The following is a 17,169-nucleotide window of genomic DNA, read 5'->3' as shown; positions in this document are numbered from 1 at the left end:
TATATGTATATACAGGCAGATCTCGGGTTACATCGGATTCGACGTACATCGTTCCGTGCTTATGTTGCCATCTCCCATTTATTTATAAAAAAAAAAAAAAAAAAGTTCCGTCATTTCGATGTATGTACATATGTGCTTTATATTTTTTATTATTTACTGTATTTTATCATAAGGTCAGGAATTGTTACCTTTCTTTTAAATTTTTTTTACTGTTTCACTTCATTGCTGTTGTGTATGTGCTCCATGTTAGTGATGTAGGTGCTTATGTAGGTGGGGTCTGAGTGAAAATCACATTACATCACACCATAGGAACAGATCTCCCGACGTAACCCAAGGACATACTGTATGTGTGAGTGACTGTATGCACACATATTCATACATATATTCTAGATAATAAGTATAAATATTTACATTTAATACATTTATGTATTTTAAATAGATATTTACACTTATATTTATTAAAAAAATAAAACAATAGAGGAGGAGAACAACCAAGATGGCAGTGTAGGTAAACACCTAAACAACCATATCAAAACTACAACTAAAAGTCAAAACGAATATCATCCAGAACCACAAAACGCCTGGCTGAGTACAAATTCTACAACTAGAAGGAAAGAGAAAAGCGCATTGAGTTGGTAGGAGGTGTGGTGGTCTGGAAGTGTGGAGGTATGGAGGTGCACACAAAAGAGGCTGGCAGCTGGGTACACTGATGTCTTTTTCATTCAGAAGGGAGAGATACAAGCTTCTGACTGCTCTGAACTCCAGTTCCGGGCCGGACTAAGTGGATCCCGACTCATACAGAGAGAAACTGGACTGTCTGGCATTAGGCCAGAATGCGAGGGCAGCTTTCTCTTAGAGGTGCTTGCAGTGATTACCGCGGGACATTGAGACCCAGAGCTCCTCTTTGGGGTAGGGCTGACGGGCAGTTTGCTCTGCCCTGGTGATTCTTTGAAACCCCACCCACCTAATTTACAATCCCACCTAAGCTGTGTGCAGGGGCTTTTGCATATGAAAGGCGTGGCCTTTTGCAATCTAAACCCAACAAGCTGCAGCTGGGTCTGAGAGCCCCAGAGCCACCAAAAGTAGGCCCAAGGCTCCATAGCAACTTGCATTGCTTCACAGCTGGATCTCATCTGGGTACCTCCAAACCCCAAACAAAAAGGATCTCTCTGTAGATCCTCTGTAGCTCCTGCTGGGTGGCTTTAGGCAGAGGCTGACTTTGCACTCCAGTGGTCAGAGTGAGACCATCCAGATTACAATTCATAAGAGACACACTCGGGGTGACTCAGTAAGCGCCAAAGCCCCACTGAAGCAAGTTCTGCCCCATTAGGGTGTCTCCAGCACAGAAATTCTCCCATCATAGACACAAGTGATCCTCACAGCCAATTGGCTTGGAGGTCAATTCCTCCCAGAGATACCAACAGCAATCAAGGCTTAACTACAATAAGACTGTGCATACAGCCCACAGAAGGGTGCACCAAGAGGGTCCATCTCAGGTAGTTAGGGAGGCTGAGCCACTGGGCCCTATAGGATACACAAAGCCACTCTATCAACACAGAAAAGCAACCAAAATGCAGAGACAAAGAACCAGGTCACAAATGAAGGAAATGGAGAAAAGCAAATGACTGGATATAGAGTTCAAAACCACAGTTATAAGGTTACTCAAGAATCTTCTAGAAACCTTTGAGAAATATAATGAGACCCTCAAGGATATGAAAAAGGACCAATTAGGAATTAAGCATACACTGACTGAAATAAAAAATAATATACAGAGATCCAACAGCAGACAAGAGGATTGCAAGAATCAAGTCAAATATTTGAAATATGAAGAAGCAAAATACACCCAACCAGAAAAGAAAAAAGAATTAAAAAATATGAAGATAGTGTAAAGACCCTCTGGGACACCTTCAAGTGTGCCAACATCCAAATTATAGGAGTACCAGAAGAAGAGAGAGAACAAGATATTGAAAACCTATTTGAAGAAATAACAAGAGAAAACTTCCCCTACCTGGTGAAAGAAATAGATTTACAAGTCCAAGAAGTGCAGAAAACCCCAATCAAAAGGAATCCAAAGAGGACCACACCAAGACACATCATAATTAAAATGCCATGGGCAAAAGACAAATAGAGAATATTAAAAGCAGCAAGAGAAAAACAGTTACCTACAAGGGAACACCCATATGACTGTCAGCTGATTTTTCTACAGAAACTATGCAGGCCAGATGGGAGTGGCAAGAAATATTTAAAGTGATAAATAGCAAGAACCTACAACCAAGATTACAATACCCAGCAAAGCTATCATTTAGAATTGAAGGTTAGATAAAGAGCTTCACAGATAAGAAAAAGCTAAAAGCGTTCATCACAATCAAACCAGTATTATATGAAATGCTGAAAGGAATTCTTTAAGAAGAGGAAGAAGAAAAAGGTAAAGATAAAAATTATAAACAACAAAGTGACAAATACATATCTATCAACAAGTAAACCTAAAAATCAAGTGAATTAAAAATCTGAGAAACAGAATAAACTGGTGAATATAATAGAATCAGGGGCATAGAAATGGAGTGGACTGACAATTCTTGGGGGCAGGAGGGGGGATGTGGGATGTGGGAAGAGACTGGACAAAAATCATACACATGGACGAGGACAGTGTGGAGGTAAGGACAGGTGGGGTGGGAACCAGGTGGAGGGGAGCTATGGGAGGAAAAAGAGGAACAACTGTAATAATATGAACAATGAAGATTTATTAAAAAATAAAATAAATCAGAACCAGAGGCAGAGAAACATCCATCAGATGCTCAAACCTCAGAGGGAAGGTAGGGGAAGGAGGGGTAAGGGGGAGAGGTCAACCAAAGGACTTGTATTCATGCATGTAAGCCTAACCAATGGATACAGACACCAGGGCGAGAGAGCATGATGGGAGTGTGATGAGGGGGCAATGGGGGGGTAAGGACACATATGTGATATCTTAATAAAGAAAAAAAAATTATATCTAATTTATGTATTTTAAGTAGATATTTACACATATTACTATCAAGTTGATTATATTTATACTTATATTACTTCTTTATAAGTGTATTTATATTTGTTACTTTTAAATTATATTTATAAATATATACTTATAGTAGTATTATATTTATTTAATATTTATAAATAGTTATGAATATGTTAATTCAGTTAACATGCATTAGATTTAATATATTGAATAATACATTTAATTGTTACTTTGTATTATATTTATTCTACATATTTGTATTATATGTAAAACACAATGCATACATTATATTATATGTAATTATATTAGACTATATTATATGCTATGTTTTCTATATGTTATATATAGTGTTTATATTTGTTGTTTTTGTTTGTTTCTCTCACATTATGTAAACTCCACTAGATTTGGTGCTTTACTTTTCTACTTTATCTTGATATATCTAGCACTTAGAAGAAGAAGGAAGGCCAGGCACATAGCACACAACTGAAAATTATTTGGTAAATAAATGCTACCTGCCACATCTGTAAAATGTAGCTAATAATATCTTACCTCCATGAAAGTTGGTTCCCTTCAATTTCTAAAAACCCATGATTTTTTAGACTCTTTTATTACTACTATATCCAGTTTTATTTTATATAATGTGGAGATATAAAGCGGAATGAGTTTCCTTCCTTTTTCATAGGTGAACTGCAGAGGAAGATTGGCTTGAAAGTGCTTGAGATGAGAGGAAATGCGGTTGTTGGGTACTTACAGTGTTTTGATCTGGAAGGCGAATCTGGTTTAGTGGTACGAGCCATAGGAACAGCGTGTACACTGGATAAATTAAGTAGCCCAGCAGCATTCCTTCCTGCATGTAATTCCCCATCCAAAGACATGAAGGAGTAAGTATAAATCACTGAATTGTTCTTAAGGAACTTTTTTATCTTTTAACTATACATTTTCATTTGGCTCAAAAATTTTAGTAGTGTTGTTCAACATACATTTTTTCCTAATGATGCCTGTCAACATTTGAAGCTTAAAACTATATTTTATATATATAGTCCTAATATGAAATTTAAATAAAGTAAGATACAATTAAACTTATCTAGATCTTTAAACACATATATCTAAAGCATAAAATGAATATTTATGAATTATATGGAATTTTACTTATTCTCTGGGGAATGCTTAAAATAGTATACCTGGTAATTCAGTTATGTTTATTATTAGCAACATATTATAGAAAGCAAGAAAGATTGACTTTGTCTCAAGCTTGAATGTCTACAGAGGCCAAGCAGTTTATATAAATAATTGGGTATAATTAAATAGGTAATACTGAGGACTGTTTAAAGGAGACATTAGAAAACTTTTTCTATAAAAGGCCAGGTACTGTCCGGCTGGCATAGCTCAGTGGTTGAGCATCAGGAAGTCGGGATTCGATTCCTGTCAGGGCACATGTCTGGGTTGCAGGCTTGATCCCCCGAGTGGGGCATGCAAGAGGCAGCCAATCAATGATATATAGATATAAATATATATAGATATAGATATAGATATAGATATATGTCTAAGCAACGGGTCAATTGGTCGCTTTGACACACACTGATCACTTGGGGGCAGACACTCAACGCAGGAGCTGCCCCTTGGTGGTCAGTGCGCTCCCACAGCCAGTGCCACTCAGCCACAAGCTGGGCTTATGGCTGGTGATTGCAGCTGCGAAGGTGGGAGCCTCTCCTGTCTCTGCGGCAGTACTATTGAGTGGAGGCTGCAGATACAGTGGGTCCAGGATGAGCTGGAGCGGCGTGGTGCCTGGCCCCAGCTTGGGCTCCTGGCTGCCTGCCGCTGGGCGCACTGTTACATTCCCTGAGAGGGTCTCAGATTGCGAGAGGGTGCAGGCCAGGCTAAGGGACCCCACCGGTGCACAAATCTGTGCAACGGTCCTATAGTATATAAATAAAAGGCCAGGTATTTCAGGCACTAGCGATATAATGTCTGTCTTTATTTACTAAAAAAAAGGAGTTTGTTGATCCTGTCTAAAGGGGTTTAGGCTCACACATTAAAAAAAAAAGTGTAATTCAAGAAAACAACTTTGTTGGCTGGATTCAGCCTGTCATTGTTCAAAATGGTGGTGCTGGTGCTGTGAAAAGGGAATGTTTATAATAGACTTTCTGTCATAATGATTGGGTGAGAGAGATGATTCTGTTGTAGACTAGAAATGCTGACTATTCTGTACAGCAAGGGACAACTCTTCCTTATAAAAACTTTTTCCATCCTAAATGCCAATAGTACTTCCAATTACAATCACTGATCTAGAGAGTCTTCTAGATCAAGGATCAACAAACTTTTTGTAAATAACCAGAAGGTTCAGGTAAATAATTTAATCTTTGGCAACAGCAGCTTCTCAACTCAGCTACTATCCTGGGAAAGCAGCCATCAACAGTACGCAAATTAACGAGTATGGCTGTGTTCAATAAAACTTACCTCCGCACAAACCTGATGGCAGGATGGATTTGGCCTGTGTTTGGTTTGCTGACCCCTTTCCAGTATCATCAGAGTCAGAATTCTGTAGTTAGAAACCTGAAGTGTTTTCTAGTTCAGAAGTAGTCAAGAGAGGTTAACTAGAAAACAATCACAATCTTTTTAAAAACAATCATTTTTTTTTTTAATTTTAATTTTTTAAATTGATTTCAGAGGGAGAAAGAGAGAAAGAAATAGCAATGATGAGAGAGAATCATTGATTGGCTGACTCCTGCACGCCCCCTGCTGGGGATCAAACACACAATGTGGCGTGTGCCCAGCTAAAACAATTAAAAAACATTTTTTTAAAAACTATATTTTTATTGATTTCAGAGAGGAAGGGAGAGGGAGAATTAGACACATCAGTGATGAGAGAAAATCATCGATCAGCTGCCTCCTGCACACCCTACACTGGGAATCGAGCAGCAACCCAGGTATGTGCCCTTAGCAGGAATCCAACCTGGGATGCTTCAGTCCGCAGGCCAACGCTCTATCCACTGAGCCAAACCGGCCAGGACCTAAAACACTATCTTTTTTTTAAAAAAAATTTTCCCCTTTATCTTAAGTTTATTCTTTTTATTTCTTTCTTTCTGCTGGCCTTTAGTTAATCCAGATTAAAGTTTTGCACAAGAGAGGAAGCACATATATTGCCTTATTTTGTTTGGAAATACATTGCAAATAATTCACTCTACAGCAAATTCACTCTTTCATTTTATTTCAAAACTATTTGAAATAAAATAAAATGAAAGAGTGAATTTGCTTTATATTCTACTTAAAATGTTGTGTCTTAAAAATATATCAACTGCCTGCTAATTCAGGGGAAGTCAAATTGCAGGGGTAGATTTTTGGGGGAATTTGGAATTCAGGTGTTTTTTTCTTCTCCTCTTTGCATAGCAAATTTAAGTAAGGACCTGGTTCCTTCCTCCTCCTGCCACCCTCCCTCTTTGTCTACACTGCCTTCAGGGGTCTGGCTTTTGCATCTGTGATTTCTGAAGTTTTCCTCGTTTCACTAACTTAATGGAAAGAGAAAGCTATAGTACCTGTTAGTGTCTTAAAATTATGTATGAGTACTAGGGGAATATATTTTATCTGCATTCAGGAAGTGTTTCAAAAATGTAAATCTTCTGGGATTATGTACGTTTTCTCTTTTTCTAATTTTGTTGTAGCCGTTTTCCTTAAATTGTCAAATATTCATGGAGAATTTAAGTTGCTTCATTAAGATTTTTCTGCAAGACATCTTACTACTAAGTCATGTTATTTTAACCCCCCCTCAAAAAACCCCTCAATACTCAGAATGCTTTATTTCAACTAGCTTCTTTTGTATTTTTGATAATGAGTCAATTTGAGTGCTAGCTTAAAGTTGTTTTATGATTCAGTTGATTATAATTATTCTGGTATTTAATTATAACATTGTTGATTCTAGATGAGAATTTAATAAAAGATAGTTTGGATTATGTTCCTGCTTGAATGGATTTGATATTAGTGCCACTAGGGTATTATAGAAAGGCAGCCTTTCATGCAAAGAGATTGTTACAAATTAGAACTCGAAAAATACATTATGATGATGCTTCAGTGTATTTGAGTTTTTAATGTGATATCATAATTTGAACATTTACAATGCTCATTTTATTTTATTTTACCTTTATTAATGTGTGTTCTACTCCATATTTTTTTCTTTTAGATGTTCAATGTAATATACAATGTAAATCTTTTTTGTTTCCTAGTTGAATTATCTTGATGGTACGAAGTGTAATTAAATATGATTTATTACTTCTCTACTTCAGAAAAAAAATACTAAGAGATTTTAGCCATAATTCCTCCTCTGTATGACACTGATTCTTAGACTTTCTTGTTTTGTTTTGTTAATCAGCACCCGAGAACATTTTTTCCATTGTTTCTTTTTTTATAGAGTGGAAAGGAGGGAAGGCGACAGAGCAGAGAGAGAAAGAGAAAGAGAACGAGCGAGAGAGAGAAACATTGATGTGAGAGAGACACATCAATTGGCTGCCTCCTGCACAGGACCTGACTGGGGCTGGATCCAGCCTACAATCCAGGCACATGCCTTTGACTGGGAATTGAACTCAAGACCTTTCTGTGCATGGGGTGACTCTGTCATGACTGAACCACACCATCCAGGGCTGATTCTTAGACTTCTTAACTTTATTAGTCATTTCAACAGAGAAAGAAAAAAAAAAAAAAAAAAAAAAAAAAAAACCTCACTCAGTTTGTATACAAATATAATAAATCATCGTTGAGATGTTTGACTTTTATTACCCTGTTTCCCCGAAAATAAGACAATGTCTTATATTAATTTTTGCTCCCAAAGATGCGCTAGGTTTTATTTTCAGGGGATGTCTTATTTTTCCATGAAGAAGAATACGGTACACATTTATTGTTAAATGAAAATAAAGGAAATTTACTACCTGTATACGGTATGGTAGTACGGTAGTTGTCAACACAAACCAGACAAACTGTGAATCCTACAGTATCCAGAATTTACTCATTTATTCAATGACAATCATGTCATCATCTTCTGGAACATCATCATAACAATCCAATTCCTGAATTTCCTGTTGAATTTCTTGTGACTCCATTTCTTTCAGAATCAGTGGACCAAATCTCTCATGTTTAGCCTAGGGGGGCCTTATTTTCGGGGGGATGCCTTATATTTCACTCAGAAGGAAACCTGTAAGTAGGTCTTATTTTCGGAGGATGTCTTATTTTCGGGGAAACACGTTAGTTATATTAAACACATTTTAAATTTAAACTAGCAACAAAAGCAAACAATTGTCCTGTTGTAAAATCAGTGATATTTCCAGAAAGTAGTCTGTAGACCATTATTGTCAGTTAATGATAGCTTATGTTTGAACCTTGAAAAATTGTGATTGTTGGGAGTGTCTATGGGGCAATGGTAAAGAAAAAGAGATGCCAGGAAAAGTTGGGCTCTTGGCCTGCTTTTAATTTGAATTCTAAAAAAAATTATGATATGATTGCCTTAGCTGGTTTGGCTCAGTGGATAGAGTGCTGGCTCACAGACCGAAGGTCCCAGGTTTGATTCAGGTCAAGTGCACGTACTTTGGTTGTAGGCTTGATCCCTGGCCCTGGTCAGGGAGTGTGCAGGAGGCAATCAATTCTTGTGTCTCTCTCACATCTGTGTTTTTCTCTGTCTCTCCCCCTCCCTTCCACTCTCTCAAAAAAAAAAAAAAAAAATCAGTGGAAAAATATCCTTGAGTGAGGAGTAACAAGAACAAAAAATTAAAATTAAAATCTGGACATATGATAATTTTTAGAGAATATATAATGATTATTTTCACTTTATTATACATAAGCAAAGGCATTGCATAGTGAAATAATTGCCAATATGAAGTTATGAATTTTAGTTCTGTAATATACTTTATTTTGAAATGTTGTACATGAATATACATCTGTGTATCTGATCTAAATATGTTCATACATGTGCATGATGTGGTCTATTGCAGGATATAAGTTGATATCTTATATTTCAATTCAGAATGTAGTTTAATCTATTTTAAGTTTAAATAATTTGTTTGAGAGAGCTAGACAAAAATAATTTACATTGCTTTATTACTGTGTTTTTAAAAACGGTCTCTTTGTTTTGTTTGGTTCCCAGTATAACTTGAGTTTAAGCTATATACTTGATATGCTAAAATAGGCAATGCTTATATTGGCTTATAGCCATTTACTTCAGTCGTTTCTCCTTATGGTGTCATTTTTCTTATTCTTAAGTATCCTTATCTCAAGATTCTAGACAGAAATAGGTTTGTTAGTTAGACTTTATTTATGGAAAATATAGTTAATTATATCAGCAATTATTTATATATCAGTTTAAAAAATAATATAAGAACTTTATAGACTTTCCACTTTTATGGGTATTTTCTTCCTAAAATTATGTGGTGATCAAAATAATAACAAACATTTTAGAGCAGCTTTAATCTAAATCTTAGTCTTTTTCAGAAATTTAATTCCACTGACAATTCTACCTGCTATCTTTCGTATTCACAGTCCTAATTTATAAATCTGATCCTTTAAAACTATAATTATATCTTAATGAATTAATAAATATTTAGCTATTTTTAAAACTTTTCAGCTTTTTTTTTTTTTTTTTTTTTTGTATGCTAGGGATTAAAAAAATAATTCCTCTCCCCTAACTAAAGCTCCTTTGAAATTATTTTAACAAAACTTTGCTATCTGTTGTATGTATTGTTTTCTTTTCTTCCACTTTGACCACAAATTCCCCCAGGTCTCCGCTGGTTCATCCTCCAAGCCATGGATGCCGCTCGACTCACAACAGCCCAATTCACACTGCTACTGGCTCACGACTTACTCAGAACTTCTCTGTGTCTGTTCCCACTCTCATCTATACTGGTACGAGACTGCTCAGACTCCAGAGCTGGGGAAGGCAGGCCACAGGCAGAGTGGCTGCAGAGGGCAGGCAGGCAGGTAGTGTAGGCAGGTACCACAAGTCTTGGCTTCTTCCTTTTCTCACTCAAAGTCCAGTTGCAGTGAAGAAATCCTGTATTTAGCCTCCATAGAGGCTGTAACTACATGGAATTGAAAATGTTCTTCCAGTTTCCAAAGTCTCTTCCATAGGTCTTCTAACAACCCTGGGTTCTGGACGCACTCTGTGCATTTTTTGGAGAATCTTCCAGTATGTATTTTTGCAATTAAACTACATTTGATTGGAATAAAAATTGATGATTGGATTCTAAACAAAATAGCTACCAAAACTTCCCATTTGCTTATGTTCTTTATGTACAAAACTTGTGACAGTAGGGTCTGTTTTATTCTGTGGAAGAGAGCTTTTGGAAAAGAGGTAAGCAACTATGCTGCATAAATGCAATGATTTTTTGTAGCTGTACTCGTTTCCTCTCTGCTCTATTTTTAGCTGTGGCACTCTTGATGCTATAGGATAAGGAAACATCTTTCTTTTGATGATATCTGTGTGTGCAAATATAAAAACAGTTGTGAATATTTACACACACCATTTGCAGTCATCATTGTTTGGTAACTTAAAAAAGAGCATTGTTTATTTGAAAGTATTTTCAGTCATGTAATTTATTCTTTTTGTTTATTTCTCCTTTTAATATTTTTTACCCCCCTTAGTCTGTCATTTCATGCTTTTTTGCTTTTTTACATGGCTTATTACTGTTTCAATGCAGATAATTATTTATTTGAAGAATGATGAATGGTTAAACAGCAGTTGATTGACTCTGGCCTCATACCCAGCTCCACACTTAAGAAATGACTGCTGGCCCTGCCCCAATATTTCCTGGTGTTTGGATCATGCTGCCTTCCATCAAGTCCTTTGGCACATGATTGTTTAATATTTCTCCACCTTCTTCTGGCAGGATTCCCTTCAATGAAGATCCCAACCCCAATACTCACTCATCAGGACCCTCCACCCCTCTGAAAAACCAAACTTATTCCTTTTCACCTTCCAAGTCCTACAGCCGACAGTCCTCTTCTTCTGACACAGATTTGAGTTTGACACCCAAGACTGGTAAGGCGCTTCCACCCACCTTTTATTTTTTTCTATTTTTTCTTTTTCAGATTTGTTTCTGTTTCTTGTTAGCTTTCCATCCAAGCCTTTTCTCCTGTTTTTTGGCAGTTAAGGTTAAAGGTAATGTGAACAGTGATCATTTTCAGTACTAGAATTAAAATAAGATTTTTTATAGTTCAGAAATCAACATTTTATTGATTTAGTCACAGTGTAGCTATGAAGTCCAGGATTTATTTTTACAGTCTATATTTTTCATTTCATGCTCAAGATAAGAGAAATAACATCTGAAAGCATTTGAATAAAAGGGAACACTATTAGTTGCAGTTGAATTCCTCATATAGCAGTATAAACATTTTGAATTCATGTTTTCTGTCTATTTTGGAATATATTTATAAAGATTCTATTATGAAAAAAAATCTTAAGAACAACTAATATGGTTATTTTGGAATACATGCACCTATCAACTTTTTGTTATTTAAAATGTTTTTCAATTTCTAGATTAGAAAATAGCAGTTTTTCTTTACTTATTCTTGCATATATCTCAATATGAAATTTATAATTTTTCTGTCTCCTATGTGTATTTTGATAATTTGAGATTTTCTGAATACGTTTTATGACAAAAATTGACTAAAAATTAAATTGTTCCTTACTACATAAAATAGAATTAACTTAATCATTAAATTATTTTTCTTGACCAAAAGAAAAATAAATTAAAACATTTAAAAGTTAATAGTTTGCGATTTTTGTAAATATTTTTGTCTGGCAATTTCTTGCCAGGTTAATAAAAACATTTTGCATAGTTCTTTTAATTTATTTTGAAAAACCTTATTTTCATGGTAGTCAAGAAATTTATAAAATGACCTGATTTTATGAAGGCAATTTAAAGAAATCTAAGTCCAGAACCAATACTACTTCCAAAGTAAAAAAGGATATTAAAAAAAGGCCTGTAGTTTTAATATCTACTTTTATAAATGTAGTCATTTATATGAGCACCTAATTCTTTAAAAAGAGTATCTGTATTTTTATATATACACTAGAGGCCCGATACACAGATTCATGCACCGGTGGGGTCCCTCGGCCTGGCCTGTGGGGATCAGGCCAAAATCAGCTCTCTGACATCCCCTGAGGGGCTCCAAATTATGAGCGTGCAGGCCAGGCCGAGGGACCCCATCGGTGCACGATCGGGGCTGGGGAGGGAACTTAGGAGAGCTCCACACATGTCCGGCCAGGTCCCAGAAGCAAGCTAACCTACCAGTCAGAGAGAACATCTGCCCCTTGGTAGTCAGTGCAGATCAGAGCGACTGACTGATTTGTTGAAAAAACAGTCGGACACTTAGCATATTAGGTTTTTATTATATAGGATAATTATGACTGACATCCAAAAATAATTGATAATTTGATAGTAATCTTAACCATATTCATGTTAAGCAAATTAACACGATTTGTAGCATCTTAACCATATTCATGGAATCATTCAAATAGTGCTTTAATTTAAAAAAACATTTATTTATTAAATTGATTGGGGTGACATTGGTCAACATGAACATATAGGTTTCAAGCATGTGTTTCTATGATATAGTATCTTCAAATAGTGGTTTACTTTGTTTTTTACTGAAGAATGAAATTCTGGCCTTGAATTCATGACAATCAAAACAAGAAAGCCAGTTTGGCTCAGTGGATAGAATGTCGATTTATGGACTGAAGGGTCCTGGGTTCGATCCCGGTCAAAGGCACATGCCTGGGGTGCTGGCTTGATTCCCAATAGGGGGTGTGCAGGAGTCAGCCAATCAATGATTCTCTCTCATCATTGATGTTTTTATCTCTTGACCTCTCCCTTCCTCTCAAATCAGTAAAAATATATTTAAAAAACAAATAAAAACAAAACAAAACAAGAAAGACTTAGGATAGTATTTGAAGAATAAGGTTTCTTAAAAATATTTTAAAAACTGTTTAGTTGCTATTTATTTGTGTATTCCAGGCCACTTTTTAATATTATCTTTAATTTTTGAAAATATTTCCTTGATCTTTCTGTTTCTTTTTCTTTAGTTTACCATAAAGTCCAAGACTAAAGAAGATTGTCAAGTAATACATTAACTGAACTAATCTATTCTCTTAGCTTTCTAGTTTGCAGTCAGTTGTATTATCAAATGAAAGTATTTTTGTATTTTATTTTCTAGCTCCAACTTTTTAGTTTTTAAAATTTATTTATAATAGAAGTATTCTATTATAAAAATATATTTCTATATTTATAAATATATTCTCATATATTTCTATATTTATAAGCTACCTCTAAGTTAATTATTTTGTTCTGCCTATAATTGTTCACTACCTCAGTAGCATATTTATAGGATATTAGTCAATTTTAGTCCTTTGTCTTTATCATGATTCCCTGAATATCTTCAAATATTCCTGAGGAGCATTCTCATTTCTTGTGGAGTTTTTAAATGACAAATATGATTGCTTTAAAATCTCTAAAACTGTAATTCAGTATCTATTTCATAATTTTCTGTCTCCTAATTTACCTATATTCAAAATCAGTCTCCTGAAAAATAGGATAGATAAGCTGGTTACTATTGACTTATTATATGTAAACTGGGGAGCCAAAAATAAAATTAAGTTAATAAACCTTAGATTTCAAAATCCCCCCCCCCCCTTTCATAATTAATGTTATCACTTGTTTTTCAGGTAGGTCTTATTTTTTAAAAAATTTATATTGATTTATTTCAGTTGATTCAAATTTGTGACATTTTATAAGATTTTATTTTCATGCTTTTCCCAAATACTCAACTAGTCACAATGGAATTTTAGAATGCTAGTGTTAGGATACTGACTTGACACCTAACTAAAGCTCAATTTTACTTTTTTTAGTCAGGCTTTTAATCATGTAAAAAATGGTATTTGACCTCTAGGAACCCAAATCTTTGTAAATGCAAATAGTACTATGGTCAAATTTGACTATTTAAAATTTTAGAAGAGAAAGAAAAGTATTAACATCTTGAAGCTGGACAGAAATAACTTAATATTTGTTTACTTAAGATGAATAATGGCAACTGCTTAATGTGGCACTGTTAAATTTTTCAATTTAAATACTCATAGGGATATGGTTTTTTTTTTTTTTTTTTTTTTTTTTTTTTTTTTTTTAGTAACATTTGAAGAGCTGTACTTTACCACTTTAAATAAGTGTTTCTATTCGAGGCAACAAATTTCTGGCTTTAAAATTTGTTAGATGCAGTACATTTTAATCATACACTTTCTTATGCAAAGAAGGCAGATAATTTAAGTGTTTTAAAGAAATCGACTAAAAGTTATTAGAATGGCATAAAATCTTACATTAGTAATTTAAAAATATTAAAGAATGCAAAGTTTGTAAAGGTTTTGTTAAATTTTAGACTATGCCTTCTATTTATGTTATGTTGGGTATATGTCTTGCTAATGACATCATAAACTTAGTGTAATTTGTGTATGCATTTTAAAATTCATTTTTACTGGTATGTTTTGGTTCATCATTGTTTTCCTTATCCTGCATTTTCTGTTCATCTTCTGAATCTACATCTTTTTCTCCGCTACTTTCCTCCACAGCACCTTACGCACAGGGTTCTAGGATTTTCCTGTATCCCAGCTCCCCCTCTCTCTCTTGTGGTTCCCTTCATCTTAAAAAGTCCTGTCTCCTCCTCTCGGAATCTAGCCTCCCCCCTCATCACTCTAGCCTTGTCAGCCCCGTTCTGAGGAAAAGTGTTTCTTTCAGTGACGAGCTGCTCCTGAATGCTTCTGGTAGGATCACCTTAATGTCAGCTTTTTAATCCCTTTATTTCGAATCATTTTTGATACTACAAAGAAGTAGTGGGTATTTTATGCAGGACGTAATTTTTATTTTCTTATTGTTAGACAGATTTAAGTGATTAGAATTATCACAAGGACATGATTGAAGATTATTTGATAATTATGAATATTCTGCTAAAATTATTTTTATATTTAAAAGTATTATATTCTAAGGACTTAGGAAGACATATTTCCAATTATTACTAGGTTCTTATTACTAGATTGTCTATTTTACTTTCTTTCCTTTCATACCAACTCTATTCACATTGGACCTGTACCATCATGTTGCTAAACCATATGGTTACATTAGTAAATTATTCTGTTTGAATCAGTTTAAGTCTTGTTTTGGTAATATTATTTCATTATCCATTTTTATGTCCATTGCTTTAATTTTTAAGTTATTCTGCTGTATTTTTTATATTTCATTTACCTCTACAAACTTACATTTTCTTTTATGGTTTTCAATATGCTTCATGTAAAGAGCTTAGTTTAATTTCTATGTTTAGTATTGTATAGTCTCTAAGAATCATGTTTAGGTTACTACAAGGACAATAAATTTCCTTAAAAAAAAGCAAAAGAATAGAATGGGACTATACATATGCTAACATTGTTTCCTTATCCAAGAACAGCTAAAAATGTAAAAGTTATTGTAGTGACTATGACTATATGTTTCTTCAGTTCAAATGGTGGGATTGAACTAGTGACTCTAGTTTGTAGAGAACTGGCTTCTCACCTGTCCCCTGCTTTCTATAATTCTTTTACCATAGTTGATCTTTTGGTATTAACAAAAGAATAAAATAAGGTAGGGAAAGAAACTTAAAATTAAGCCTTTAAAAATACATCTAAGAAATTGTGAAATATAATTCTTTCATGCATAACGACATACATTTGTGATGTGTCTATTACATGTTTGTGATTTTTAGTTTTTTAAAAATTTTATGTTGATTTTTGCAAATGAATGTGGAAAACTATGGATATTAATACTGTTTTGACATTAATGTTATGTTTAGAAATGGAATTTATCAGAAAACACATTCGACTATATTTCAAAATTACCCTGAAATTCATGCTCTTTAGAGAATTTCAGAATATTTTAAGTAAGGACAATTAGTGCTTTTCTTTTTATACTTAATTTTAGACAAACATTTTATATTTCTCAAATTTAGTATTCTTAAATTGTTAGCATAAATAATTGGTATTATCATGATTATATTTTATTGGAAGATTCGTTTTAAAAAATTGAATATTATGCAAAAATTCAATACCTTAAATTAATTTAAAAATAATTTATAGAACAAATTAAGTCTAAAACTAGTTGTGATCTGTAGAATGTTGACATATTGCTTCTCAACTGAGCTTGCTGAATAAAATATGTGTTTACTTGCCTCAAATACTTTTAAATGTTTAGATCATTTAAACAGATTTTGACTCATGATATTTATGAAGATGAATGCAATTAATCTTTCTGCTTCTATAGTTGTTTTTGTTATTTATGTACTGATGTTCTGTAGGAATGGGAAGTGGTAGTGCTGGAAAAGAAGGGGGGCCATTTAAAGCTCTTTTAAGACAACAGACGCAGTCAGCATTGGAACAGAGGGTAAGATTCACTCAACATTCTTTATTTTTACACTGTTGATGTGATTGTATTATCAATCTAACATGTACTTATAACTTATTTCCATACTGATTTTGGTTATGTATCTGAAATATTGTAATTTCAAAGTCTAGGCTGTATTTAAGATATAGTGATTTGTTGATGTATAATAACTTTTAATTTGGAAAAATTGTATAACTAATTTTGTTTCATCCTCCAGTCTCCTACTAGAAATAGTCTAGTTGCAAATATTCATTGAAGGTGAAATTATTCCTAATTTTATGTTAAAATTATAATATATGAAAAGAAATAATGGATTTTTCCTGGAAAAAAGTTAGTTTTAAATATTAAAAGTATATTATTAGTATATTAAAATTTTTATTTGCTGAGATTATTTTTATTACTGGCCAATCTCTTTAGCGTAAGAAATGCACAGATTTTATATTTCTCTAGATTAACATAAATAATGTGGTTGTTCAGTATTTGAGTACATTTCTTTAAAATATTATACTTAACATTTTATTGAATATGTTAAATGGAAAAATGAGTAGTTATTGGATGATTTTTCTCTTTTCGTTTTTATTTTTTTATAAACCTCAATGCTAAGGGAGGATCGCCTCATAGGTTCTGTAGAAGGCGGGTATGTTCCTAAAACATGTGTGAGAGCCTATTTCTTGTAGTTTTTCTAGTTTTAATCTTGATCATTTAAGTTTTGTTTATGCTTTTAACACATGTTGCCAGCTTTTTTTC

General features: G+C 34.0%; 1 protein-coding gene across 23 annotated transcripts in view; it reads left to right on the top strand.

Moving 5' to 3' along the window:
• Positions 1-17,169, top strand: part of C2CD5 (C2 calcium dependent domain containing 5) — a 95,939-nt gene that overhangs the window by 16,167 nt on the left and 62,603 nt on the right. For 6 of the 23 annotated variants that reach the window (XM_036455884.2, XM_036455878.2, XM_036455881.2 and 3 more), the window contains 5 exons: positions 3,675-3,873; positions 10,855-11,006; positions 14,586-14,777; positions 16,337-16,422; positions 17,027-17,059. In XM_036455884.2, the coding sequence (XP_036311777.1) occupies positions 3,675-3,873; positions 10,855-11,006; positions 14,586-14,777; positions 16,337-16,422; positions 17,027-17,059 (662 nt within the window). Of the gene's footprint in view, positions 1-3,674; positions 3,874-9,746; positions 9,872-10,854; positions 11,007-14,585; positions 14,778-16,336; positions 16,423-17,026; positions 17,060-17,169 lie in introns of those variants that run through there. The other 17 variants (XM_036455890.2, XM_036455893.2, XM_036455896.2 and 14 more) reach the window with 7 other exon arrangements.

This window comes from Pipistrellus kuhlii, unplaced genomic scaffold (assembly GCF_014108245.1).
Source record: "Pipistrellus kuhlii isolate mPipKuh1 unplaced genomic scaffold, mPipKuh1.p scaffold_m20_p_3, whole genome shotgun sequence".
NCBI lineage: Eukaryota > Metazoa > Chordata > Mammalia > Chiroptera > Vespertilionidae > Pipistrellus > Pipistrellus kuhlii.
Note: the sequence above shows the minus strand (reverse complement) of the source record. Positions and strands in the feature narration are given on the sequence as shown.